This window comes from Seriola aureovittata, chromosome 2 (assembly GCF_021018895.1).
Source record: "Seriola aureovittata isolate HTS-2021-v1 ecotype China chromosome 2, ASM2101889v1, whole genome shotgun sequence".
In the NCBI taxonomy this organism is placed as follows: Eukaryota; Metazoa; Chordata; class Actinopteri; order Carangiformes; family Carangidae; genus Seriola; species Seriola aureovittata.
In genome coordinates, this window is record NC_079365.1 from 24,892,520 (window position 1) to 24,918,835 (window position 26,316).

The window sequence follows — 26,316 nt, forward strand, 5'->3', positions numbered from 1 at the left end:
GGATAGGTGAGTCAGAACCATCCGGTAGTGAGTTAGAATCAAGTTTGAGTGTGGACAGCCGTCAGCTAAAATCTGACAGGTCCTGTATCAGCTGTGTTTGAGAGGAGAACAGTCATCAATGCAAGTCTTACCTCTACTTTCTCGACAACCTGCTTCCCAAACGAGCAGACTTTGGTTGAAACGGTGATCGTCATGTTCTCGATGCTGCTGTACTGGCTGCTGACACCGTAGAAAGAACCAGGGCCATCCTGCATGCCGCTGCTGTTCAGGTCCGCCTGCAGAGGGCACAGATTTCATTATGTTAGGGACCATCATTACATGTGTTGAAACATCATTTAACCACCTCAGAGCAACACGAACTGTCAAGTCACAAGAACATTTGACGGTATTTGTTTTGTTTTGTTTGTGTGAAACAACACAATTCAAACAAAGAAGGGATCGACAGTTCAAAAACAGAAATTTAAAAGCAGTGCACACGATGAAGCAATGCACTGTAAAATACTGTCTACAATCTTAAGATAAGGTCTTTCACTAATACAAGCACCAATGGTGTCACAGGAAAAGGAAGCGGTTTGCAAAAGCTATAACAAGCTACCACAAGTCACTGTGACAGTGTGAAGTAACAGCTGTAACAGCTGCAGTGATCTTAAGGAATCTTGAAAGTGTTGATACATTTTCATTTTCATTTACATTAAGGCTACCAGTACACAGTGAGGTACCTAGAATTAAAAAGCATTAGTAATGTAATGGGATTTTGTTTGTCAAATACAATTTAATGCTAATTTAAACAAATTTTGACTGTTAGTGATGTGATCTAAAACATGGGTGTTTGAAATGATTCAAAACTCTACATACAGTAAAGCATAAACCAGACAATGGAATACAAATGCACAGTAACAACTAATAACTGGCAGATGATGATGATGATGATGATGATGATGACGACTTACCCAGAATTTCACTAGGAAGAAAGCGTTCTGAGGGCCTTTCTCATAAAGCTCTTTGAGCCCGCCCTTCTTCTCTGGGAACTTGTCGTAGATCTGCCGGATGTCCACGGCCTCGAGGAGCGGGTCGCTGTAGGAGGGGTTGGTCTGTCCAATGTGGACAAACAGATGTTTGCTGTACTGCAGTGGACAAAGACAAAAGAGACATGACTTCTGAGCGGAAGGAGAGAATGAAGTTTTCTCCTGTTTCTGACATCAAATCCACACCAAACAGAAAGTTACAGATCCATCCATCCCTAAAGTCAGCTTTTAAACGATCTCCTGTGACTGAAGAGCTTTATAACATTTGTTTTGGTTCCCATACACAGGAAACTGTAACTCACATTGTCTGGGTCTCTCTGGACCTCCATGAAGGCCGAGTACTCCAGCATCCGCAGCTTAGAGGAGGCGATGGTCCGGTCCTGCCACACTGGTACCGCGGTCGCAGTTGGTGCAGGAGGAGGCGCCAAGGGCTCATAACCTGGACAGCCCACGCACACACATACACACACTAATTTATAAAAACTGTCACGGTGACAGTGAGCTGCCATTTCCAGGTCATTCACTAGTTTGGTTTCTTTTCTAATTTCAGTTGTTTACTTCATACTCACTTGGTATGGATTGTGGTACAGGACCTGATAGGCTTGGGTATGGTGGCTGTGCAAAAGGTTTGATACTGAAAGACAGTGAATGGTGTGATGAGACAATGACATAAAAACTATATAGTGACAAAAAAAAAAAAATCTGAGGCACATGGGTCTTAATATATTTGTATTTTTGATGTAAGTCTTCCTGTTAGTGTCATAGTGTAAGCATGTGTTGCTGCACCAGCTAGGCGTAAGTCCACCTGCTTCATTGCTTCTTAATGATGCAAAATAGCATCAATTAATTATGATTTTACCAACAAAAAAACAAAAAACAAAACATTTGTAGATTTTGGTAATTATTCAGTGAACTCAAGTTATCGAACACTGCCCTATTCATTCTTTAGTCTCCATCAGATTTGAAGCAGTTAATTTGCCCGGTGGTGGTTTACATCAGTGCAGGAAACATACAGTACAATATAGTGTAGAAGAAGAGTTAGTGCTGCTTTGTGCTCACTGTTGGACCTCGGCTAGGGGGAACTTACGCATGGCTGGTGCGACCAAGCCCAGGAGTCCTTCCCGGGTTGAGATCTAGAACCAGCCTGGTGTGCAAAAATGTGACCTGTTAATCATGCCTTGCAATACCCACCTGACATTAAACCTAACCCCCTCATTCTCTCATTAAAGCATTTACTCATCTCTAGTGACAGCATCTCTCTACAAACCGTCTCCTAACAGATATCTTGTGGGATCAGCAGAGGGTGAACTTACTCCTGAGAGGGCCCAGGCTGTCCTGGGATTGGACCAGACCAGAACTGGAGAGTAAATAAAAGCTGTCAATTTGCTGCTTCGAAATTAAATGTTGTGAAATCCAATGTGATATTTCATTACTGATAACAACAACCAGAACAACTGCAAATTAAACGAATGGAGGTCTCACTCTGGGTGGCTGGTAAGGGGCCGGAGGCAGTGGTGGAAGGTGATTCTTAATCATGCTCGGTGAGACGATCTGTGCAGACGACAGCGCTGCCATGTTCTGCAGGGCTTTGTCTTTAGATGCCTGATCCTGCGGATGCACACACAGAAATGAGGGGAGTCAACCACAAGGTGGAGCCATATCCTAAACCTCTATCTAATGCTGTATCTTATTCTTAAGAGATCACAATCAACACAGAGGCAGTGTTTGTGTATTGGTCTCTAGGTTCAATGCTCAAATCAATAAATTTTACAATCTTGCGGAAAGCTTCTAACTTGTATAACAAGCTTAACAGGAGTTCAGTTTAACAATCAATAAAATCAATAATAACTGTTCTAATAATCTAATAATGAAAAAAAACTGTGAAAATGAAAACAATTTTTGAAAGAACAGCTGGACAGAATGAAGCAGCGAGATGAAGAGGGAAAATGAAGCAGCATTGCCCCACTGGTATTTAAGCTTGGGTCACAAGGCAAACTGAAGGTCTGTTAGGTCTGAAGGTTTGTTATCAGGATCACCACAGGAAGAAGAGAATAAAAAGAGTGCATTGGCTTGGAAAGCAGTTTTGTATTCATGTTGCATCTGAGAGTTAACAACAACAACTTCAAGTTTTACTCTGCGGATTAAAGTCGTTCAATGTACATGAAATAAATAGCACAAAAGATATGCGAAGCCACCCATGGTGCATGACACACAGTTTATGATTTGCAAACACATCATAGCAGTTTGCTTTCATTTGAATATTTCAAACTTTATTAAAAATGCATCCTCTTGCTCTCTTTTTTTTTCATGTTTTCAAAAGAATGCATTTCAGCTCATTTAGCTCTGACTTTGCGATTAAAAGGAAAGATCCCTAAGAAGCGAGACCCTGAATCAAAGAGTGACACCTTGTGCAAAGCAAGCGAGACTTTGGCTTCTGGCAGAGGCTGAGGGGATTAAACTACATCAGGCAGGAGGCACAGCAGTACTATGTTCAAAGCGTGGCTGTTGCCTAAGCATTGCGTCATTATGGGATAGCAATGGGGTGGGACGCCATGCCAGCAGAGGGCCACAGCAAGGGGACAGTGCACTGGTGTTGCTAAACAAAGGGGATGAGGGAAGGATATTGCACAAGTCAGATTCACTTACCAAATTCATTGCCTGAATCAAAGAAGAGAGAAACCATTAGTGCTGTGCAGTTCTAAACGGTGCGTTAAGATGAATAAGGAGTTTAAAAGTTTCTCCTTTTTTTTCTCCATAGTGTAGCCATGGTTTTATCAAAATTAAAAAATAATTCACACCACGACTGACAGTTCAGCTACAAAGTTCAGTGGGGATTGGGGAAAATCAAAGATGGCTTTCAATACAAACGCCTCACAAATTTTTTACTTTTGAATATGGCAATTTAGTCATGTGTCTATAGTTGGAATAATGCAGCACATATATATATATATTTTTTAATTCTTTAGTCCATTGGACAACAGTAAAATATTGAAATAATAACAAGCATTTCAATAAATCTTGCACAATATAAAACATAATAAAAACCTAATAAAAATCAGTATATACTCCAGAACTCATCAGTAGCCTAATTCAACAGAATTCAAATAGACGACTGGTAAGATGGTATGATGCTACAATTTTACTTTTTTCCTAGGAGCCACCTGAACTTCAAAGAGTGTTTATCTACAACAGATTATCTCCTGGCTTTACAAACACTTGATAGACCCTCCAACAGGGCGATGGCTACAGCTGCATTTACAGTTCACTAGCTGATGTTCAATATTTAAAAGCTACGAGAAAAACGTTAACACAGCAGTGACAGAACTATCGGAGTCAAATGACTAAATTACACGCGAGTTTAAGAAGTCTGTGTGAAAATGAAGTGAAAAAATGTGTCCAATTAAATGTGTCATGTTGTGTGAAGGAGGAAAAATAGGGACGGCTGTTTGTGCAAAAAAAGTAATAACAGAAATAATAGAATAAATCATGATTAACCCCTTCAAGCAGAGAGGATAAAAGTCACACTTCGGTTCACTTGAAGCCCTGAAACGTGAAGAACCTAAAACCTGATTTTAGAACATAATGCTGCTACACACTGGTTCAGTTTTTAGAGCTTTCCTTTCCGCAAAATAAAAGAGTGCTGCTCAAACTTAAGTTTAGATTTGATGAGCCCAAAAAATGACAACATGAGGAAAATGTATGTAACATTTAGATCTGCGAACACTGTGGAGGCCACGATGTGAATGTAAAAAGAGCAGGGGGGATGATGTAGCAGCCTTTCTCTGACACAGCGAAGAGAGGAAAGTCATGGCTCACTATGATCAGTCCTCTAGTTTTTATTCAAGCTCAGAAACTTGTATGACTGGATGAACGAGCCGACTCTTGCCACTGTGTGTCACGGATTGCTTGACTGTGATGTGATGTGAGGAATATAGCAGGCTGATGCATCCATTCCCTTAGCGACATGTGACACCACTGAAAGATGATTAATTTATCTCTGTGTGACAGTTTCATTTAAAAATATGCCAGCTGTGCATGCTGACGTCCACGAGGGCATTAGTCTGCATGAAGGGGTTAATTTCGGTTGAAGTTAGCACTACAGAATGCCACAATGTCTTTAGTATTCACTTGTTTCTGAATTGTGGATTGTTTATATGTGAATATGGAAAAATAATGAAAAGAATGAAGAGACCGAAGGGATCGGAAGAAGTACAACACAGGTCAAATGGAGTAATACGATGGCAACAATCAAAGATTAATCTCTATTCATGTTCAGTTTTACCAAAGACATCACAAAGAGACACATTAAAGGAGCAACTAAAGTAAAGTAGAGGGAGTTTTAGGGAAAGAGAGGCTCAGAGAGGTAGAGTGTGCTGCAGAAGCATGGCTGGCACAGAGGACAGGTACAGAGCCGGAGCATCATGCAGCTAAACAACCATCCACTGGGCTCATTGTAACAGCTTGTACAGCATTCCTTTAAAGCAGCTTTAATTACACTTTAATTTGAAGGATGAAATCAGGCCCATACTTAATGCAGCTCAGACCTACAGTAGAAGTTAAAAAGCTTTGTCCGGTGCAGTGTGCGCTGCATGCAGGATATGGAAGCAGGACTGTGGTTATTTTTTTTTCCAGAGAATCAACTACTAATCGTTTAACAATGGATTTTCCTCGCCAAGCTTGCATCCATTTTATCTAACAAGAACTGGCCTCGCATCAAAGCGAGGACCGATAATATGCACAGATTCACTGGTTAGTGCAAAGCCAAGCCATTACCAGCCCCGCCGAGCCCGCGGTGAAGCGCATACCTTTAGCTTTGACTGGATCTCGCGAGATTTTCTCCGGGCGAGAACCTGCAAGTGGCTAGAAACCTGCACAGAAGAATAGCCAAGAGGAGGGAAGAGGAAAAGAGGAGATAGGGAGAGAAAAGACAAGGGAAGAAAGAGAGAAGCCGTAACCAAAGAGGAAAGAGACGCTCAGTCAGTGTTGCCCGGAGGCAGGCTGGCGGCACCTACCTTTATACCCGCCTGGTATTCGCGAACTTTCTTCCGCGCTAACACCTGTATGTGACTAGACACCTAAAGGAGCGTGAAACAGTTTTTGAGCATAAAAAAACGACATTCACTCAGATACACGCACCCGCTCACGCAAGCACAGACGCACACACACACACTTAACAGTAAAAACACAAAAAAGTAGGTGAGCCGGTGATATTCAAAATCTTTCTTAGTATCAGATCCCATGAAAATACTAAAACTAAAAATGACTTGATACTACTTTCAAGTATTGTCTGTGTAGCCTGATACTCTACATCTTACTCCTCTTCTCCAATCCCCCCTCCCTCCTCCTCTCTGTGTATAATCCACTGATTAAAATAGTTCCCAACCAATACAGTACCCAGCTGTTTTAGGAAATTACTGAGAGACAGACTATCAAATTGTTAGTTTTGGCTCTAAAGAGATTTGTTGACAATCAAACATATGAATGATAAAATCAGACACATTTCCTTAGAACAATTTGTAATCTTCTTGTAATTAAGGATCAGATTTTATGAGCTTGTGATCTCTTCTTTATGACTTGGACGATCAGTAACTTAGGCCAAGCCCAGGCACGATTATTCAAATTCAGTCATCGACGTCAGTGAAACTTGTTTACCTGTTTTCTTGTTCGGGTTTTGCCTGTCCTCAGTTTGATGTATCTCGCTATCAATTCATTGCGACCTGCAACCAAAAACAGAAAAACAAGGTCACAGACAAGAACAACAGAACAAAAAACAGAAGGCAGAATACACAAAGACAGGACAGAAACTACAACATTCGTAGATCACTGATAATACCCTAAACTGGACAGAGGGTGGCGCTCTACTCATACCTTCAATACATGTCTCATGTCAAAAGAACAGCAGTGTGACCTTTCCCAGAGCTCCTCAGACCTGGGGCAAACACACTTTTGACATGGGTCACAGGCCACAATAACACCTCTGTTTCCTATAAGAGACGCGCAAGTTTAATTTCTTATCAAAAAAATAAGGCGGGTCGGTTGATTTTCTTGTTTCACCCCTCAGTTTTCATTATCTTGTTTCACACCTCCTTATTGTCTGCTCACATGGTCCTGTAGCCTAATTACAGAGAGTGCTTAGAAAACAGTACCATGTTTTTCATGACATAACATCCACTCTCAACATTCTGCACAAACAGGTTGTGCAGAGAACAGGCTTCTATTCTGGGCTTTCATGGTCCTCTTTACATTCAGTGCTGAGCATGTGCTTTAACAGGGCCTGCCATTTTAGCAAAGAGCCGCAAGCAAAAATCAACTTTAGTGTATGAGAAGTGCAAAAAGCATTATTATGTTGTCTCAAGGGAAAAATCAGTCCATCATTCTTTCTCACTTCTTTTTGTTGCCAAGTCACGCTTACTGAGTTTCTGTGGCTGAAAATTGGGCCAAAGGGAGAGGTTGAACCGCTGTGTCATTATGAATAATGACCTAAACTCGTCTAAAGTTGCTGACAGAAATTTTCACCAACAAAAAGTGGTCAAGATGTGCTTTCTTAAACACACACAGACACACACAATAGACTGTGTGTCTAGGAAGTCTACAGTTGAACAGCTTTCAGGGTATCCAGACACATAATGACAGGAGAAACAAGTCCTGCTTTTTCACACACTTTTTAGCATTTGGCCTCCAAAAGGCCCTGGTTAGTGCAATTACCATAAAAGTACTGCAGGCCATCTCCAGCAGGCTTGCAGCACTTGCCGTACTCTCCAACCAGTCCGCCCGGCGGTAGGCCAGCAGAGCAGAGCTGAACTGTCTGCCGATACTGAGGTAGCCCCTCCCCTTCTGCCCCGGGCCAAGGATGGACACGCCCGCTCCAGCGCCTCCGCATTCCTAGCATTCCTCTAAGCCTGTCACATCTGTGCTAGCCAGTCTGATTGGCCTGGGCCTGCAAACACAGCCAGAGCTCGAGCCAACACACACATGCTCATATACACTTCCAGCTCTAGGAGAAGCAGGGCCATTAGGTTGGGGTAGGGGGTCGTCAGTTAGGGAGGCAAAAGGGGCAGCTGATGCAGTAACTCTTGGAAGAAACACAAAGCCATAACTGTCTCTGCCAACAACTGCCACCTGGCACCAAAGCAGCCCCTTTTCCCAAAACAACACCACTGTGTGACCCTGCATTCAACGGACAGCAGCACCTGCTGCCGACCGTCCCAGCAGAGGATGGCAGAGAAAGAACAATGCCAGTTCGACCCCCGCCCAACTGTCACTCTCAATCTCTTCAGCTGAGGGGCAAAGAGGGAAAAACATTACATGGGCCCAACCACAGAGTTCTGCTACGAATTTCACAGATATCTCATTGCAAAGTAGGCCTACTACTACTGAGATACAGTATGAACTAGATGCAACAGGCTTAAGATAAGAACTTGTCTGAATGGTGAGGTGAACTCAGTATTGTGTGGAGCTGGTTAAACTCTAAACTCAACAGAGTTTCAATCACGGCTGAGCAAAACCAAGCTGAATGTGTCGTTTTTTTACAATTAAAGTGATTATGTAAATGATTTTAAAATAGCAGACCATATACTTTCACTGTCACATGTATCATAACAATGTGGAGCACAGTAATGCCTTGGTGTTGCATGGTAAGTCAAAAATGTGTTTTGTTCATCTGTTGAATGGTGAAGTTCTGCGGTCGTGTGCTGAGATGACATCTCCAGCTTTACCACAACGTCTGGTCGGTTTTGTGATATTTTAAATCACCGCTTTTGTTTTATGTGATATACAGTTTGCTCATGAGACTCTGGTGTTTGATTTCAAACTTTCAAATAAACTTTTATAAAGTCACATTCTCAGGCACCACTTCTCGTGCTCCGTGGAAAAAGGACAAACTGGATCACGATACTGTAAATCATGATACTCTAAACGATATATAGCAGAACTTCATGGTCGGAAAACAGAGAAATTACTCAGGAGTCCCGTGTTTAACCCCAGGAATAAAATACTGCAGATCAATAAAATCAGGAGGGTGAGTTGATGCCTACAAAAACAAAACCAAATCACCTCGGTTAAAAAATAAATTCACAACCTGACATGAAATATTTTTTAAAAAGGCCCCAGGACTTCAGAGCAGCAGCTGCGTGGTATGCCCCAGTACATTTTGTGGATAATTAGTACTGTGGCCTGGTTTTCTTAGATCTGTGACCCAGTAGGACTGGTTATTTCAGTTGATCATATTTTAGACACACTGCTCTCTCAAAACCCAACAGTTAAATTATCGAGGATATGATCTCTGTGTTGTCACTCTGCTGCGGCCAAGATCTGCTCAGGCTTGACGCGGTGGGGGTGGTGGGGGTTGGGGTGGGGTTGGGTGGTCAGGGAGACGGTATAAAGGCTGGCCCACACAGCAGAGGATCATGACAGGTGCATACAAACAGACACACTCGTACAATCGCATGCACAGCCTCACTTGTCCTCTGCCTCTTTTTGAGCTGCTCATGATTCCCTTGTTGATTGCTCAACACCCACTCAGTTCGCTGCAGGCTGCCATTCTTAACCTCTTCCCCGACAGGACACGCCTATCTTTTTCTTTTACTACATGGCTGCTGGAATTTTCCACTTCCATGCAAGATAGTGAGCAAAAAGGTAATCTCTCCTCACTCTCAGCAGCACCCCCCCCCACACACACACACCCCCCTCTCTCCCGCCCTCACCCCTCCCCCCTCCATCTCTGTCTTTCTCCTGAACCCTTTCTCCACCCTTATTCTCTCCCCTCCTCCCTTCTCATAACATTGAGGTAATCCTAAATTGCTAACATACTGCTCAGCCATGACTGAAAACATTCCTAACATCTCAGTGAGGGGGCTGACAGGGAAGCACCAGGCGTGCTCAGTCATCATTACAGACCTCTCGGCCCCCTCCGTCGTACCTTTACACACATGTTTTCTCACAACTTTGCACATGCACCGAGCCTGCTGTTAATTCTTAATGTGGCTTTCAAAAGGTCAGAGCAGACATATGCCTCCCTCTAGCACTAAAATCTTTCTCCTCTCTTTCTACCCAGAATGCTCTGCAGTAGTGACAGCTGCAGGGCTGAGAGAGAGGTGTGTGTATGTGTGTGTGCTTGGGGTTTGACACACCTGTCGAGGCCAGAAAACGCAGGTGAACAACATGTCAGCACAGACCCAGAGCAAAACAAGACAGGCCACATTTCTTTAGGCACATGCATCCCCTGAAGATATTCCTCTGAACTTCAGGTGTAAAATGTGCCAGCTATTAAATACAACCCAAGAACAAACGTCTCTGAGCCGCAGCTATTGCTTTCAGTTTATTACATTTCAAAAAGACACCGATCGTGACAGAGAGTCACTTCCTGTACCAGAGAATTTTAACTGGGACAGTGAGTGTTCGTTACTCTTTCAACGACTATCAGTGGAAAATCAGAGCAATCAAAGGTTTGATATTTTGGGAAGCAGGTAAATTTGGTTTCTCGCCAAGAGTTAGATGAGAAGACTGATACCACTCTCATACCTTATATATATATATGGCTGCAGCCCACATAAACATGCGGAAAACAGCTAGCCTGACTAAATCTGCAAAATCTGCCTACCAGCAACACACAAGCTCAACAATTATCTTTTATATCTTGTTTGTTTAATCTGTATATAAACCGAGGCCCATGCTGGTGAGTGGATTTTACCTTTGGACAGAGCCAGGCAAGATGTTTCCCTCTGTTTCAGGTCTTTATGCTAAGCTAAGCTAACCAGCTTCTGGCTGCAGCCTTATGTTGACCCTACAGATGTGAAAGTTTTGACACACAGTAGCAGATGTATTTCAGCTGTTATAACAACAAACACAAGAGTCGAAGTTCTTTAATTGTTGTTCATGTTCAGAGAAAACTGGAATGGTTATTTACATGTGTGATTTATTAAAACTGAGTGTTATTCTCCTTTGAACTGTTTGTCACCCCTGAGCCGCGTAAATGACTGGCAATACTGCTGGGAAGTCTAGACAGGTTTGTAGAGCAAAGAATACACATGTATGAAGCAGTCCACTTGCTAACGGAAATTTGCAAAGGTTTCCCACCAACTTAAAAAAAAAAAAAAAAAAAAATCCTGGCAGAAAAAGTGGAATTCCCAATGGGAGGGATGACTTGCCTGCTTTCGGAGGCCACTGGGAGTCTGAGACTGCAAGGTAGACAGCATTACATACAGCGCAATCGTTAAAATTCCCCTACCCTCACGTCAGGGCAGCTTTTAGATGTCTGAGGTAATCACCTTGTCAGAAAGCTTCTTCTAGGGCATGCCTTGGCTCTGCCAGCAGAGCCTCAGATGACTAATTGTAAATGGAGAGGGTGTTTAGTGCTCTAGAAAAAAACCGGCCTCTAAAAGGGGTCCTGAGCGTTCATTGCTAAGGGGGCAGGTTTGTGCACGGCCTGCCTCTTTGTTGACGTTCTCGTGGCGAATGTATAGAGCCTGCGACTCAACGCCGCTCTGCCACACAAAACTGATTACTGTTATAGTAATAAATAAACTGTTATTTAGGTTGAAATTAAAGACTGCTGCTGTATATTATGTTTAAGGTCTTCACATAAAACTCAAATTAAAATTATCTTGTAAACTACTTTTGTCAGTCTGGAAAATTACAGACTAAGTTTACTGATATGTCGTTATGTTTGTTTATGTCCTTAAAATCTGCCAAAAATGAAAATTTGATTAAATCAAAATAAAACTGAGCACATTCATTACTGAATGACATCAGAAACGCTAACTGTAAACGGACTGAACATGTTATCATTAGTCCAACAGTTTAGATCTGTTGTTTTGTTTTTAGCATCTTTTTATTTGTTTATATTTGTCTCTCTGGGTTGCAGCTAAATATTTTCAGCATTGATTATTGTGTCAATGCTTTTTACAATCAATAAATTGTTTCATCCATTTAAGCCAGAAAATTGTGAAAATGCCCGTTATGAGATCGTAGAGCCCAAGAAAATCTCATCAGATATCTTGTTCTGTCCAACCAAGAGTCCAAATCCCAAAAATATACAATTTACAATGTTAAAAAAAAGATGAACCAGTAAATCCTCTCATTTGAAAAGCCACAACCAGCAAATGTTTGGCATTTCTACTTGAAGTCCACTTAAAGTGTTAAAGCGATCAATCAGCGCCTGGTTTCCTCACTATTTTCTCCTTGAGCCGCATTCAAAGTAACAACAGAAGCTGCAACCGTGGCTGAGTTATCTCAGGTATGCACTTGTCCTTGAATATCAAAATCTGCCTGACGAATGAGAGGATGAGATTCCATCTCGGGTGAATCACGCCAAAAGAATCCCATCTGACGTCAAGGACAGAGAAGCCACCCAAAAAAACCCGTACTTTTTAAAACAAACACTAATGCTTCTAAAATACACCGTCTGTCTGGGACCTTGGTGGCCATGATTGATGGTTTTTATGGTTGCATTGAAGCTGGAATCAATTTCAACTTTTTGAGACATGATGGACAATAATTAAAGGGCAAGGAAGTCTTACAAAGCACGGCTTGAGGGAGTTGAATTACGATGGTGAAAAGAACATAATTTCTCAAAACCAAAAAGAGGTTTGTTGAGGACACGGCCAAGTAAAACAGTAAAGGAAGGAGCACAATTCCTGTCAATCAACCGTTACTGCTGTTCAGCAAAATTTCAAATGCTAAATCTAATTACAGAAGCGTGCGCTGTCTCAACGACGGGAATGGGAATGTGGGATCAAAATAATGAAACACAAATGCGTTCAATTTCCTACACCTGGATGTCAGTGATTCTACCAAAGGTCTTGCCAACATATCCATCTGGAGTTTTTCAGGACATTGAGGGCTCAACACCTGCAATTTAATGAACCCGCTGCAGGATACAGAATAACTAATCTGAAACCATATGGATGTTTGAAATCTTCGACAGAACAGCGTGCCAATGGGATGTTTTTGTTCCTGAGCCCCGATTCATGCTGTGCTAATTATCGCTAATTTAACCGAGCCATCCAGCATCAAACACAACACTTCTCCAGGAAAAAAAAATAAGAAAACCCAACCAGTCACCTACAGGCAAAACTCTCCCAGCGTTACCGCCGCACCGCTCCACAAGAAAACACAAAGAGCAGGTTTTTTCTTACCAGAAGAAGCCATAAAAGATAAGGCGTAAAAAAAACACTGAGGAAATTGACAGGTGTAAATCAAGGGGAGGGGAGCTGAGATGCTCTCAGGACGGTAATAACCAGCACTGAGAGCTGGTGAGACTGGAAGAACCTGCCCCTGGGTCACAGCACAACAGGTACAGACTTGTTACAGAAGGAAAACATTCACCTCGTTGTTGAAGATGTGACACGAGCACAAGAGGAAGAAACGTATTTTTCTCATTTTTCTTTTCGAGGCACTATGGTGGATGTTTGTTTTCTTTCAGCCACAAATCCCTGAGGAATGGGTGGTTTTTTCTCATTTTTGTGCATTCATTATGGAACTGATTTCCATGTAATTGCTGTTCTTTTGTCTCTCTGGCTGATATCCAGTGCACTCACCATACATCTTTCCCTCATCTGACAGGATGATTTTCCTCCTGCCACATGGAGGGTAGATGGCGAGGGCCTCCTGGAAGCTCTGCTCGATGTCCGGGCTCCACACGCCCTCGGCGTCCCCGTCCATGGTCTTGTCCTCGTTGTCCCCGTCCAGCCCATCTTCTGGGCTACCGTTGGCGCTCCACTCGTTGGACGCAATGGTGGCGGCTCCCCCTGGGCCCGACCCCGAGCCCCAATATCAAAGGATCTGTAGGAGACCTGAGGAAGACAAAACATCGTTACAGAGCATGAACAAATAACGAATGGCCGTTTCAACTTGACTGTGACAAACTACAGTTTATGATACTTCTACGATTTGTTCAGCAAAACAAATTTCACAAATGAACGATACTTTTATTATTTTTGAAGCCTGAATCCAATCACCAGAGGTAAAAAGTAAAAATGTTATAAACAAACTACACCACCACCACTAAGCTTCTAACATTTCATTTCATTTATCGCTTACCTCTTCTACAAAAGCCTTTCCTCTTAGAAAGTATAAACGAGTAGAAAGAGTACAAACACGAGGCTGTAGCAGTAGATCGGTTGATGTTTAACGTCCCGAACAACCTTTGCAGTCTCACTGTAGCCACTTGTTAGCAACCAGCCACGAGAGTGAGGCCTTGACTGACGTATTTTATGTCGCAGAATAAAACGTGAAAATGTCTTGAGCTTGTGTTAACCACAGACCTTATTTCAGTCAGCTAACCAAAAACCCATTTTAAAAAAACCCATGAACTTCAGGACGGAAGTTAAAAATGTTAACTCATTTCCTCTTTGATTGGATCCAACATATAATTACCAGGCACCGTCTTTCTTTATGTCTTATCATCATATTATTTTTGTGATCTTCATGTTAGGCGGCCAGTTGGGAAAGAATGAGGAAGTCGAAGAAAAAAACCCCCAAAAAAACAACAAAAAAAAAACATTTCGGCGTTCGAGCTGGTTGAGCGAGTTTCATGAATCCAGGACCAGTGTTCATCCATGGCTGCGGCTCACAGACATCTCAACACACTGAACTGCGCTAACCTTCAGGCAAAGAGGTCAGCGTGGGGGGGTCGGGTTTACGGTATATAGTGCTCATCGCCAGCAGGATCAATAAAATACAAGAGAACGTGGAGCAGGGATTCGATAAAATTCAGTTCGGTTATGTCTACAACCTGATTATCAGCTTCCGTACAGTGTGAACATGAACCCTGCCAAGTTTGTCTCCTGGTTTTCCTTTAGATACCTACATAAACTGAATTAGTTGCGTAGCTGCAAAGACGGAGCACAACTGTGTGAGTTCATGTAAAGCATAATGAATGTGCAGCTTAAAAAGGAATGTCATTCCTCTATAGGTCACAGTTTTGGCTTCCTTTGACATTTTCTTTATTGCAGTCATTAAATTTGTATGAATAAACAATGTTAACCGTAATTATTACTATAATTTCCTCAATTTTATTTCTCTGAAATGGCCAAATGAATTCAAGATATTCCATAAAACGAAGTTTAAAGACCTCACTAATCAGCACTGGCCTCAAAGAATTCTTGTGGTCTGGGAACTGTGTCTCAATGTGGTTGGCTTATGGCTGACTGCAGGCAGAGATCTTAAGTATTTTTCAAGATGCCTTTTCAGCGTTGTATTGTTTCTGAGATGGAAGTCTATGAGGTAACCATGATCCTCTAAGGATGCTTGTGTTTGTACTTTAGCATTTCTGCAGATGCTGACAAAAATCAAAGTTTAACGGATAAACACAGAGAGCGCCAAAGTGAGTGTTCCTGTGGGAAAAACTACAGTGATCAAATTATATGAATATTAAATAAAGGTATTATAGATTAATCGGTTTTCTGTAGTTTTGTTCTGACCTCTCTCAGGAGGTTTGTGTCACTTGTGTGATGCTTCATAGTGTAATTACACCAGAACTGTGTGGCCATGATGTTATTTTACTTTATATGGATACATTTGTGATAGGACAGAAAGTCTACAATATAAAATACAAAATGTAAATAAAATAAAATATGGAAATTCATAATATCCCAGAAATATCCCTTCTCTTCTGTTAATGTGTTAGTATTTAGAAAGGTGCTGCAGTTACACCAAGTCCTCCATCATCCAATCATCATCCAATCATCCAAGAACTGGTGACAAAGCAGAAGTGGAGGATCAGTGATGTTTCCTTTCTCTCCCCATCGGAGACGAGCGGATCAGTTATCCTGCTCCCGCAGTGATACTCTACTACACATGACATACAACATGAAGTTTATGGACGTGCCGGAACCAAAACCAGAGTTTGACAGGTATCCACGAGTCAAGCCGCTAATTTTAGCTGAGGGGGTAATGGTTATGGCGGACCCTGTGGAAGAGGGTCACAATGTGAAAACTCAACACTGAAACTGAGCACTCATCAACAGCTCAAATGATCCGTCTCAGTCCTCACAGATCACACGGCTGGATCCCCACCAAAGACGGCGAACTACGTATGACCAGAGTCTGGGTTCGTTCAATCGTATTCTGTCCTGCCAAAAGGCCTGATACGTTCTACAAAATATGCATCCAAAGGACAATGACAAAAACCACACAGAAATGTGTTGTTTGGTTCCAGCTTCTGAAATGTGAGGATATTCTGATTTTCTTTGTCTGGTATAGCAGTAAAGTGACTGTACTGTTAGACAAAGAAGCAGAAAGAAGACAGGATTAATCACAGATTAATCCGCCAATTATTACTCGATTCATTTTTCTGTCTATAAAATGAAAAATGCCTGTTAGAATTAACAACGGCTCAAGATGACGTCTTCAAACGTCTTCACAGCCCAAAGATATTCAGTTTACCGTCACACATGACAAAGAAAAGCTACAATCTTCACATCTGATAAAAATGGAAACGGCAAATATTTACAAGTCACTGTTGCTTGAGAAATGACTAAAACGATTATCTGCACGCAATATGTCGATCAGGGGAAACTGATCGACACTTTACTTAAAGATTACTCAAGAATAAATAATTAGCAACAATGAAAATAATCATTAGCTGCAACCCTAAATGGAATTTAATCTTTTTAAGTTTTAAAAAATGCAAAAGAAAACAGACGCCACATGTTACACATTACTGTACAGCTATCTCAACATTTATGGCAGCTCGTTTCACTGTCTTGCCGTCAGGAGTCTGTGCAATGCTGCAAATTAAAATCTCACACAGTGACATCAACACTGGTGTAACCTTTACATTTCTGTCTCAGCCTCGAGTATAGCAGATGCTGCCTGTGTGGTCTGGTGTGGAAATGTCTCTCAGGCAGCCCAAAGTATTTCATTAATGAATGCACAGGTGCTGTGGGGGCAACAGCTTCAGTAAAGCCGGGGCAATAATCAAAGACTGGTGGCACAGTGAGGCGGGGAGCGAGGGCCAGCCACTCTTATTGTTTATCTCCAATTATAGCAGAGAAAACATTGCAAACCTCCTTCGCACCGCGAGCTGTGAAGAGCAGCAAACGCTGCTCGGTGGAACACGCGGATCTGACGATCTGGACGGAGCCCCGAGTGCTCACAAGAGTGCGTTCAAGTGAGGTGCTACGAAAGAGAAGCTCTTCACTGAGAGAGGGGCCTGAATTCCAGACATGTCCTTATTAAGAAAGGGCTGCGAGTGCTCACTGTTTCTCCTCCTGCCTCCCTTGTGTCAACCCAACGCCCTCCCTCCCTCCTCTGACCCCCCCCCCCCACCCCCCCCCCTCCACCCAGCGCTCAGAACGTCTCTACCCAAATAAGGACAGGAGACCAGGGGATGCGTGTATGGGAGGAGTGGGTGGTGGGTGGGTTGGTTGGTTGGTTGGTTGGTTGGAGAGCAGAGGGGGAAAGGGGGTGTGTATGGGTGGTGGTGGTGGTGGTGATGGTGGGGGAAGGGGAAGAGGGGGGGGTTTGTTGTCCAATTTAGGCGTCCACTTTGAGGTCTGGAAAACAGTGGGATTGTTCCAGCTGGAATGCAACATCAGCAGTGAACACGCTCCCGCTTCGTGACGCTCAGAGCTCAGACTAGAGGCAGGGCATTGTCACTGGAGCCACTTTTCAATACATCCTCTGGTGGAGTCACAGGATTTAAATCAGGACAATAGTCATGACTTCATGAAAAAAAAAAAAAGAAGTGAGAGCTACGTGAAGTCACAAGGACAGTTTTATGGGCAAATGCAACAGCTAGTTTGACAGTCGTAGAGAGCTCCAATAAATGTTTTCAAGATGAAGACCTTAGGGATTCGCTATCCGGCGTGATTTACTGCCAGTACGACATTTGAAAAGAAAAGATGGTGTAATTAACATATTGATTATATTAAAACAGCTCTCACAAGCACACTGTAATGTCCCTTTGAGCCTCGTTTGGGTGAGAATCTCCATAATATAGTAATGACTCATACAACAAACTAAACTGTAGATATATGAGGTTCCACTCATGAGCAGATACATAAAAACGGGTAAAACAGATCCATGCAGGCTGTGACAATTAGTCAATTAATTGCATGCAAAATTCATCTGCAACTGTTTTTGATTATTGATTGATTGTTTAAGTCATTTTACAAGCTAAAAAAGCCAAATAACCTCCAGTTCCAGGTTCTTGATTGTGAGGATTTGTTGTTTTATGTGATGATAAATTGAATATCTTTAGGTTTTAGGCTGGTGCTCAAACAAAACAGGACATTTGATGACACATCCTGGCCTTTAGGAAATTGTGATAATCATTTTTCAGTGCTTTCTGAGGTTGTATAAACCAAACAAGTACTTGAATAGTCAAAACATAATATGCTGATGAATACATAATGATAATAATCATTAGCTGCTGCCATGGTCCCGTGAACAGACCTGTGTGTGGGACTCCATCAGGCGTGTGCCAGATGGCAGGGTTTATTACAGATGTTGACTGAAAGACACGCTGCTCTCACATTTTAACACAAAAATCAAGGACACACCTCCCCTCCCACTTTCTGGGATTCAGGCCACGGGACTCTGAGACCAACATGCTACAGAATTCCAATGTGCTGCAGGAATGTAAATAACGCTGCAAAGCTATGCGCCTCGCACGTTCATTCAAACGGCACCATTCATGCACCAGAATCCCTCTTCCCATTTTCCCAGCCCCTGAACGCAGCGATCACATTGCAGTCTGTTCTCAGCAATCGGCTTATCTCTGCTCCAGCTCCATCTACGAACAGACCAGAGTTTATTGGCACCCGTACTGCGTTTCCCTTTTTCACCCTAGACAGGACTCAGTGCGGTGAAATGTCCCAGTGAATTCCAGTAATTCTACTGAGTCACTCTCAGGCTGCTGCAGGTCACACGGAGGAAAGCAGTCGGTGTAGCCTAAATCAGGGAAGGGATTCCATCACAGACGTTTGTTTAAGTGTGCCACAGAATGTACAAAATCCCTTACAAACACCTACAGGCTGGAAAACAAACAAGAGTCTGTGTGCTCCAGTAATAAATGGACGGCCTGACATTCAGCATTCGGCACAATAACACTTACTCAATCAGAAAAGGCAGAGATGACAATTTTTTTTCAATTTCATCTTCCACTGAACATGAGATCATCTCGGTGCACTCAGATGGACCAGCCAGATGGATTTCTACTTACGCAGTGGAATTCAAAGACTACAGTGAGGCAAGACCTTGAGTCAAAATTACTCTGTCATGTCTCTGATTTTTATGGCCTGATGGCAACATCTCCTCTCCAGTCCACTGGTGGGAAAAAAACATTTGTTGAATCGAGCGGAGTTTAAGACCAAACAGGATGGATCACAGAAATATATTGAAACAGAGACTAAACAGCCCACCATGAGAGCCATGCGAGCCCATTGAGCTAGGACAGTAGTACTGGTACCAAGAACAACAGTTAGACACATTGTGTGTACAGTAGGTGACTTATAAGTTCAAAGTTTTTCTTAGTTTCTTGCTCCTGCTATTTATTTTACACACACGCACATTATTTATTTGAATCCGAAGACCTTTAAGTTAAGTGTTTCAGCTGCGGTCTCTCAAAGCGACTGAGCTTCAACAGAAACTGGCCCCTCCTCGTGAGCAACACAACAGTCAGAGAAACATTTATTTTATTGGTGTCAAGCCGGCCTGAGCTTCATGCAGAAAAACACAACCGTTTTGATGTTACTCGTTAAACATGCTGTAAATACCAGACAACAACACAACAAACAGATATGTGTTCTTTTCTCAGGCCAGTTCACACAGAACGTTTGGTGCAGAAATTGTCTTGTTCTTATTTATGCACTCTGGGACCAGAATCATCGAATGGCGACGGCCAAAGAGGCCGCCGTCTTTATGCACCTGGAACGATGGGAGTCAGGAGAGATGCATAAACCAAAAGCTGATCCAAACATTAAGTACGTTCATGATATATTTTCTCCAGGTGCTTTCAAATACAGAGCACCGCACCGTCATCCAGCAACTTGTCCTCATTCTACACCTCTTCAAAACAACAGAGCAACAACAGGGTTTTTTTTTGGGGGGGGGGGCTACTTGTGGACAGTGCAACAAGCTGTGAACACCGCACTGACATATTATCACCTTCTCCAGTTGATGCGACATGTTAGCAAACAGCGGCTTTACACATCCAGACAGACACGGAGCGCTATTAGTTTTCATTGGGAGTCACGTTTTTGGCAAAGCGATGAACGTAAGAGCGTTATTCCGCTCTCCTTTAAGCTCCGGTTTGGTCTCTACCAACTCCTGAGGGAAAACATCCGGCTCTTTTAGCTGCCAAAAAGCTCCACTATGCTCACAAGCTAGTCGTTCATTTAGCCTGTCTTCTGTTTGGTGTTGGGCAGAAGGTGGTGTGCAGTGGGTTTATAAGAGCTTTTATTTTGCTGAGAACAGTGCTGATGAGAGCGTCCAGACTGAACCAAAACACTGAAGATTGCGGGCTGTCAAACAAAAAACGGTGATCTGAAAATAGCTCGAACAGCTGAGGGGGAACTACAGAGTCGGGTGATTATCCTCTGCGAGTTCATCCCCCTTTAACATCATACATTGTATACGAAAAAATACTGATTATAGCAGCTTTAAGATAAAGATAGGTATGATTAAAACAACATTTCTGATATTGATTTTGATTTAGAGGTCAAAACTCCAACGACGCTTGCAGTAAACAGAAGAACTTTATTATTAGACCGGCGCGTTTCGGCTTGTGGCCTTCATCGGGGGTCACCCACAAGCCGAAACACGCCGCTCTAATAATAAAGTTCAGTATACTGCGAGTGCTGCTGGAGTTTTGACCTCTTCACACTTTATTTTCTTCCTCCATGCACCTTGGAAGTAAGTGAAGTTGTGCCAGAAACTCCGCTTCGCTTCTATGTTGATTTTGATTCAGACATTTCTCTGTATTATTTCTTGTTATTGAGGTAAATGTTACATTTTGGTCAAACCACACACAAGCCCTTCGTGTAAATCAGCTTCCCTCTTCTATCCACAACTCTGTACAACCCCATCATGACTCAATTCTATTGACTCATGTCCCAAAGCAGATTGTTAACAGATTTCCATCAAATCCGTCTCCCCCACTGTTGATCCATCAAGCCTGTTGTGTTTGCATGTCTCATCAACGCCCACTGTCAGAGTGTATACACCTCCATCTGTTTGCTAACCAATACACTACAACATTTATCCCCATCTTTAAAATTGCAGCCTTTTTTTTTTTTTTTTTTAAGGTTGCTGCTAGAGTTGGGACACTTGTTGGCAAAGAACTGAGTCCTGCTGGGAGCTAAAAGCCCCCCCCCCCCCCCCCCCCCACCCCCCCTCACCCCAACCCCCGCTCAGCTGAGAGTTAAACACACCTCCACCAGACTTAACGTTTATACACAGTAACAAATCTGCAGCCTAAAACTCCTCCACATGAAAACCACAAGTCTTGTTAAGGTTGAAGGGTGCTCACAGATGTAGAGGGAGCGCTCGCTGTCACATTGAGACCCCCTCGACACACACACACACACACACACACACACACACACACACTAACACTTGAGGAAACAACAGGACTTGGCGGCAGAAGGAGCAGCTGCTCTCTAAGGTCAGATTACAGATAAAGAAAACATTTTAGGTTCCAGGCCAGGAAAGCTGCTCTCTGACAAGAATGGGAAACGCTGCCTTATTCCTCCTGACACACTGCAACACACACACACGCATTTACAGCAAACGCACATGTGTAACAGTGTTACTGCTCCTTTATTTAAGGGATAAATTGAAGGTGATGAGCTGGCTGGTGACACCGCTGCCTTCCTCAGACTCATGAAAGGCATGAGCCCCATTTTTAAAAAAAAGAAAATCAGAGTCACCACCCTCCCTTCTCCCTCCTGTGTCTGTGTTTGGCCCTAATAAATTCTCTCCAGCTCCTCCAATAACTTCCTCCTACTTCCTATCTGGCACGGCGCTCAGGAAACAATCAGAGCTGAGAGTGAGAGGAGGGCTGGACAGCCAACAGCTCACACGGCAAGAGGCAGAAAGAGAGGCAGAGGGAAAAGCTGAGACAAACACACACACACACACACACACACACACACACACATGAACACGCATGCCACATGCACCCCTTGTCAAGTCAAACATTTGCAGTTTGATACCAGCTGCCCAAGAAAAATAATAACGCTCAGAGCCAGCGTCCTGCACGCAAGAATGAACAGCCACATTGTCTGTGTGAAAACGATCTGAGCTGGAACAGTTTGACATACATTTTTTGAAAAAACATTTACACCATAAAAACCGCCACAACTGACTCCTATTTGTTGTTGTCTTGTAAACAAATCACACAGTGTGGAAACAGGCTCGCTCACTCTGAGGTAAGAAGAGGTTACTAGTTTCCTAAATGAGTCACTGTGAGACTCAGGCGGATAAATAAGTATCACACGTCGAGCCGGAGCCAGAACATAAGGCCTGATTCATTCATTCATTGTTCTATTTTAACACTGGATGCTGCTGGCTATGTGGTCTACCTTCAATTGTCACACTTTCAGAGAATTAAGCCTTAATCCAGCCGAAGAGGGAAAGACTGACACAAAGCGGGGCGACTGCGCCAGAGTACTTTTTTTTTTTTTTTTTTTTTTTTTTTTTTTTTTAACGGCCTGAATCAGCATTTTAATCGGAAATTTTCCAGGGAACGTAGCAGTGAAGCCATTCTAGCCTGAATTGGTCATTTTGTGGTGAGGGGAGCGGTTTGAAGCCATAATCTGTGAAACCTTTAAGACATGCATAACTTTGCAGCAGAACGCACCAGCCAATAACTCATCTAACCGTAGAAATTGTGGAACAAGGCATTAAAAGCAGCCATGGCTTTGATCGGGGTCATATAGAGACGTTTTTCACAAGGAGAAACTATGATTAGACGTGAAAAATACTTAATGTATGTACATATACTCATAAAGGAGTGATCATGCCTCAGAATCACTCAGACACCTGTGTTGTTTTGTATTACCGACATCCACAACGAATAGCTCTGTGCTGAAGAAGGAGATCATCCCCCCCAACCCAAAACACTCTGAGCACAGGGATTAAAGGGGTTTCACATGAGTGCCCTTGGGTCACTGGAGCTCCAGTGCGACACACAGGCCACACACACCCGTCTCTAAAAAACCCCAGACGGGACCCAGTGCAAAAGCGAGCCTCCTGTTATCTACAGTGGAGGCTGAAGGTGCCGAGGACACTGGCGCACACACACACTGTGGCCGCACAGAAGTTTCTTTAGAGTACATTTATGTGGAACATCACTCGTAACAGTTGGTCGCCAGAGAAAGAACAACTAAGACGTTTTGCAACTTGGGGACAACTGACACAAAGACTACACTGTTCTAGGCCACTCCCCGGCTCCTCCCCTGAGTGGTCCGAACAGGAGGCCAGAAAGCTTATCTGTGAAAACCTCATGGTTTGGAGGATATGTAAACATGTGCAGTGCATTACCGTGAATACAATGTTGATAAATCGTGTTACTGGGGACTTTAAGAATGAAGTAACCGGTGTGTTACTTCCAGTCGGTGAGAGAGCATGCAGCTTTTGAAATGTTGCCTTTTTCTTCACTGGTTGTGTCACCGTAATAAATAGCACACTACACTCTTCATCAACACAAGTGCACTCTTTAAGCCATCCACTGCTAGTGAGGGTCGAACTGCATATTGTATTCCAGATTGTCATTAATGCCCCACTGCTGAGAGCTGTGGGCTTTTCTCTGAGGCCTTCTGTGTGCTCACCATGCAGACATAAGTGGTATTTGTTCAGATCTGGGTTGACAGAGGGGTAAGTGTCCACCATTTGGACGAGCACTTCTGGGGATGGTGCTAAAAACCAACCGAGCTCTGCACAAATGGGCAAAAGCTCATTAGCCATTCTTCTGTGGGTTTAACACAAACGGGTGAAGCTGCTGGTGACAAACGGTCAACAGACTCCGCATCCAAAGTAAACACTCTGCGGCGCAAGGAGAGGATGCACCTCCGCTCCGGAATCAGCACAACACCACACGTTCTAGGAAATACCTACAGTTTCTCTACACTTTCTGAGCAAACGTATGTTTCAAAACATCAGAGGATTACAGATTTTTTTTTTTCTTTTACCCTCATGAAGCAAGCACATGCTCATTAAGTCTTCCCTCTGATAAACCTGAAAGACCACAGCTGGGGAGTAAAAAGAGAGAAAACAGCCACTTTAAGGGGATATACCCAGAGTAATCTAATTGACCTCCATGACATGGGTGAAGTTGTAAAACTTTCCCCTTGCACGAGTTCAGAGCGTTCACGTTAAATCCACAACGGCTGAGAAACATAAAGTACGTTCAAGGAAAAAAAAAAAAAAAAAAAAAAAAAAGACCACATTGTACATTGGGAGGCCTGATGCATTCATGCTGCATAAAAACAATGAAGAGGGAATCTGTCGGAGCAGCAGAATACTTAATCCTTTCCAGATTTACCCATCAGCATTGAAATCTATTATTAGGCATCTTGGCGTGGTTGGTCTCATTTACCAAGGACACATTGTTTGGTTGTACTGGTTGATCGTTTCTTTACAGAACATCATTTCCACATGTTAATATAAAGTAAGAGGCGCTCACACTGTAGATTTTTACCTTTCAACCATCAGCTATTAAGACTAACTGCCATAAGATATGTGATCACCCACTTTATCAGAGCTGCATGAAAAGGCTTCGAAGAGCTCACCAAAAGCCTGTCGTATTTAAATTTACAGCCGCGTGGATTAAAGACAGAGCAGTAAAAACTCTTCCCCTGCTGAAGCTCTTTGTTTCCTGACAATCTTGGAGAAAATATTTTCAAAATATGTAAAATACATGTGGAGGAAAGAATGTTGCTGCGGGAAAAACAGAGAGTGACTAACAGAGAGCAGAGTTAACAGGTTATTCTCCTCACTGTCACTAACCTGACCGACTGCATTCTGCAGTTTAGTCAAACCTGTTGACGGGCACTGATTTAACTCCACAGCTCATACGACTGTACACATTAGGGATGAAGGAGGTGATAACATGTCGTCCTTCAATTCTCTAATCAGCTAAAAGATTCAGCCTCTGTCCAGAAAAATAAAATCGATAAATTCCTACAAGGTTGATCAGAGCCTGAAGTGACAACACAGACCGAGAGCAGGTGTAGACCTGAGGTGGCACTCACACTGTTACACTATTAGCTCTCATACATATCCATGCATCTCAAATCCTCACCTATGAATTATGTACTTAGTGGGACTTTGCAGAGTATCATCACATGCCCTGTTTGTTGGCACACAGAAAGAAAGAAAGAAAGAAAGAAAGAAAGAAAGAAAGAAAGAAAGAAAGAAAGAAAGAAAGAAAGAACATTTATATCTTTTAAGATAGATACAGTACATAGCCAATTAAATCATGAATACTAATTTAAATTTTCATAATGACAAGTTATTATTTAGTAGTTAAATGACAAGTTAAAGTTATTAGAAAAAATGTGGTCATTATTTATCATGATGTCACTGTTCCCTTGTGCCATCGTTTCCAGACAGTTATTTTTATATAGATATTGTTTTTCTGGCAGCCTTGAGTCTGTCGCGTATTTCATATGAGATCAGAAACTCATCCACATTGACCAAAGTAGGAAGGTTTCAAATATTCTCTTGTTTTCATGTTGGGTTTTTTTTTTTTTTGATCAGCTAATAAACAAATAAACGACAACAGAGGGGCTGGTATTTCTAAATCAAACCTACGGGGCTCACAGCTGTGATCAAACAGACATATTTTTTTTTTAGTGAGCACAAGTGCAGTTCACACACAGGTCGGTCAAATCAAATCCTGTGAAGCCTGCACTGGCTTTATTTTATGTTTCTCAACTGTTTGCAATGTGCTGGTAGCTTTTCTCACTATATATTGTCGTACATGTCTGTATAAATAAAGTCTGTTTTAAAGTTTGCTTTGGAAAAAACTTATAAATCTAAAACTAGGACGCAACTACTGTTAAAATTAGGATATTTTTTGTATGGGTCAAAAGTTTGACCCCAAAAAAGAAAACAAAATAAAGTTAGTTGACCATTTACTCACTTTAATCTCATGGTTGCCAGACTCAAAACTACAGAGAAAGTGCCTGTTGCCATCAGTCTCCGTGTGAACAGATTACTTCACACGTTTTGTTTTTTTTTGTTTTTTTCTTGGGAATTTTACTTTCTTGTTTTTAAATAAGCAATCTGCTTTTTGTTTGGATGCCTGCTGGTGGGCGAACAGGAGATCTATGCTGACAAATCA

At 42.5% G+C, this 26,316-nt stretch overlaps 1 protein-coding gene across 14 annotated transcripts in view; it reads right to left on the bottom strand.

The window, feature by feature from the left end:
* Positions 1-26,316, bottom strand: part of tead3b (TEA domain family member 3 b) — a 29,856-nt gene that overhangs the window by 2,876 nt on the left and 664 nt on the right. The window contains exons 3-15 of one of the 14 annotated variants that reach the window (XM_056398421.1): positions 25,273-25,320; positions 13,562-13,816; positions 6,678-6,742; positions 6,038-6,100; positions 5,831-5,893; positions 3,672-3,683; positions 2,508-2,633; positions 2,339-2,382; positions 2,113-2,169; positions 1,594-1,659; positions 1,328-1,472; positions 951-1,124; positions 132-275 (exon numbers count right to left, since the gene is read on the bottom strand). In XM_056398421.1, coding sequence (XP_056254396.1) covers positions 132-275; positions 951-1,124; positions 1,328-1,472; positions 1,594-1,659; positions 2,113-2,169; positions 2,339-2,382; positions 2,508-2,633; positions 3,672-3,683; positions 5,831-5,893; positions 6,038-6,100; positions 6,678-6,742; positions 13,562-13,685 — 1,083 coding nt within the window. In that variant the 5' untranslated portion in view covers positions 13,686-13,816; positions 25,273-25,320. The remainder of the gene's footprint in view (positions 1-131; positions 276-950; positions 1,125-1,327; positions 1,473-1,593; positions 1,660-2,112; positions 2,170-2,338; positions 2,383-2,507; positions 2,634-3,671; positions 3,684-5,830; positions 5,894-6,037; positions 6,101-6,677; positions 6,743-13,561; positions 13,817-25,272; positions 25,321-26,316) is intronic. The other 13 variants (XM_056398429.1, XM_056398413.1, XM_056398448.1 and 10 more) reach the window with 13 other exon arrangements.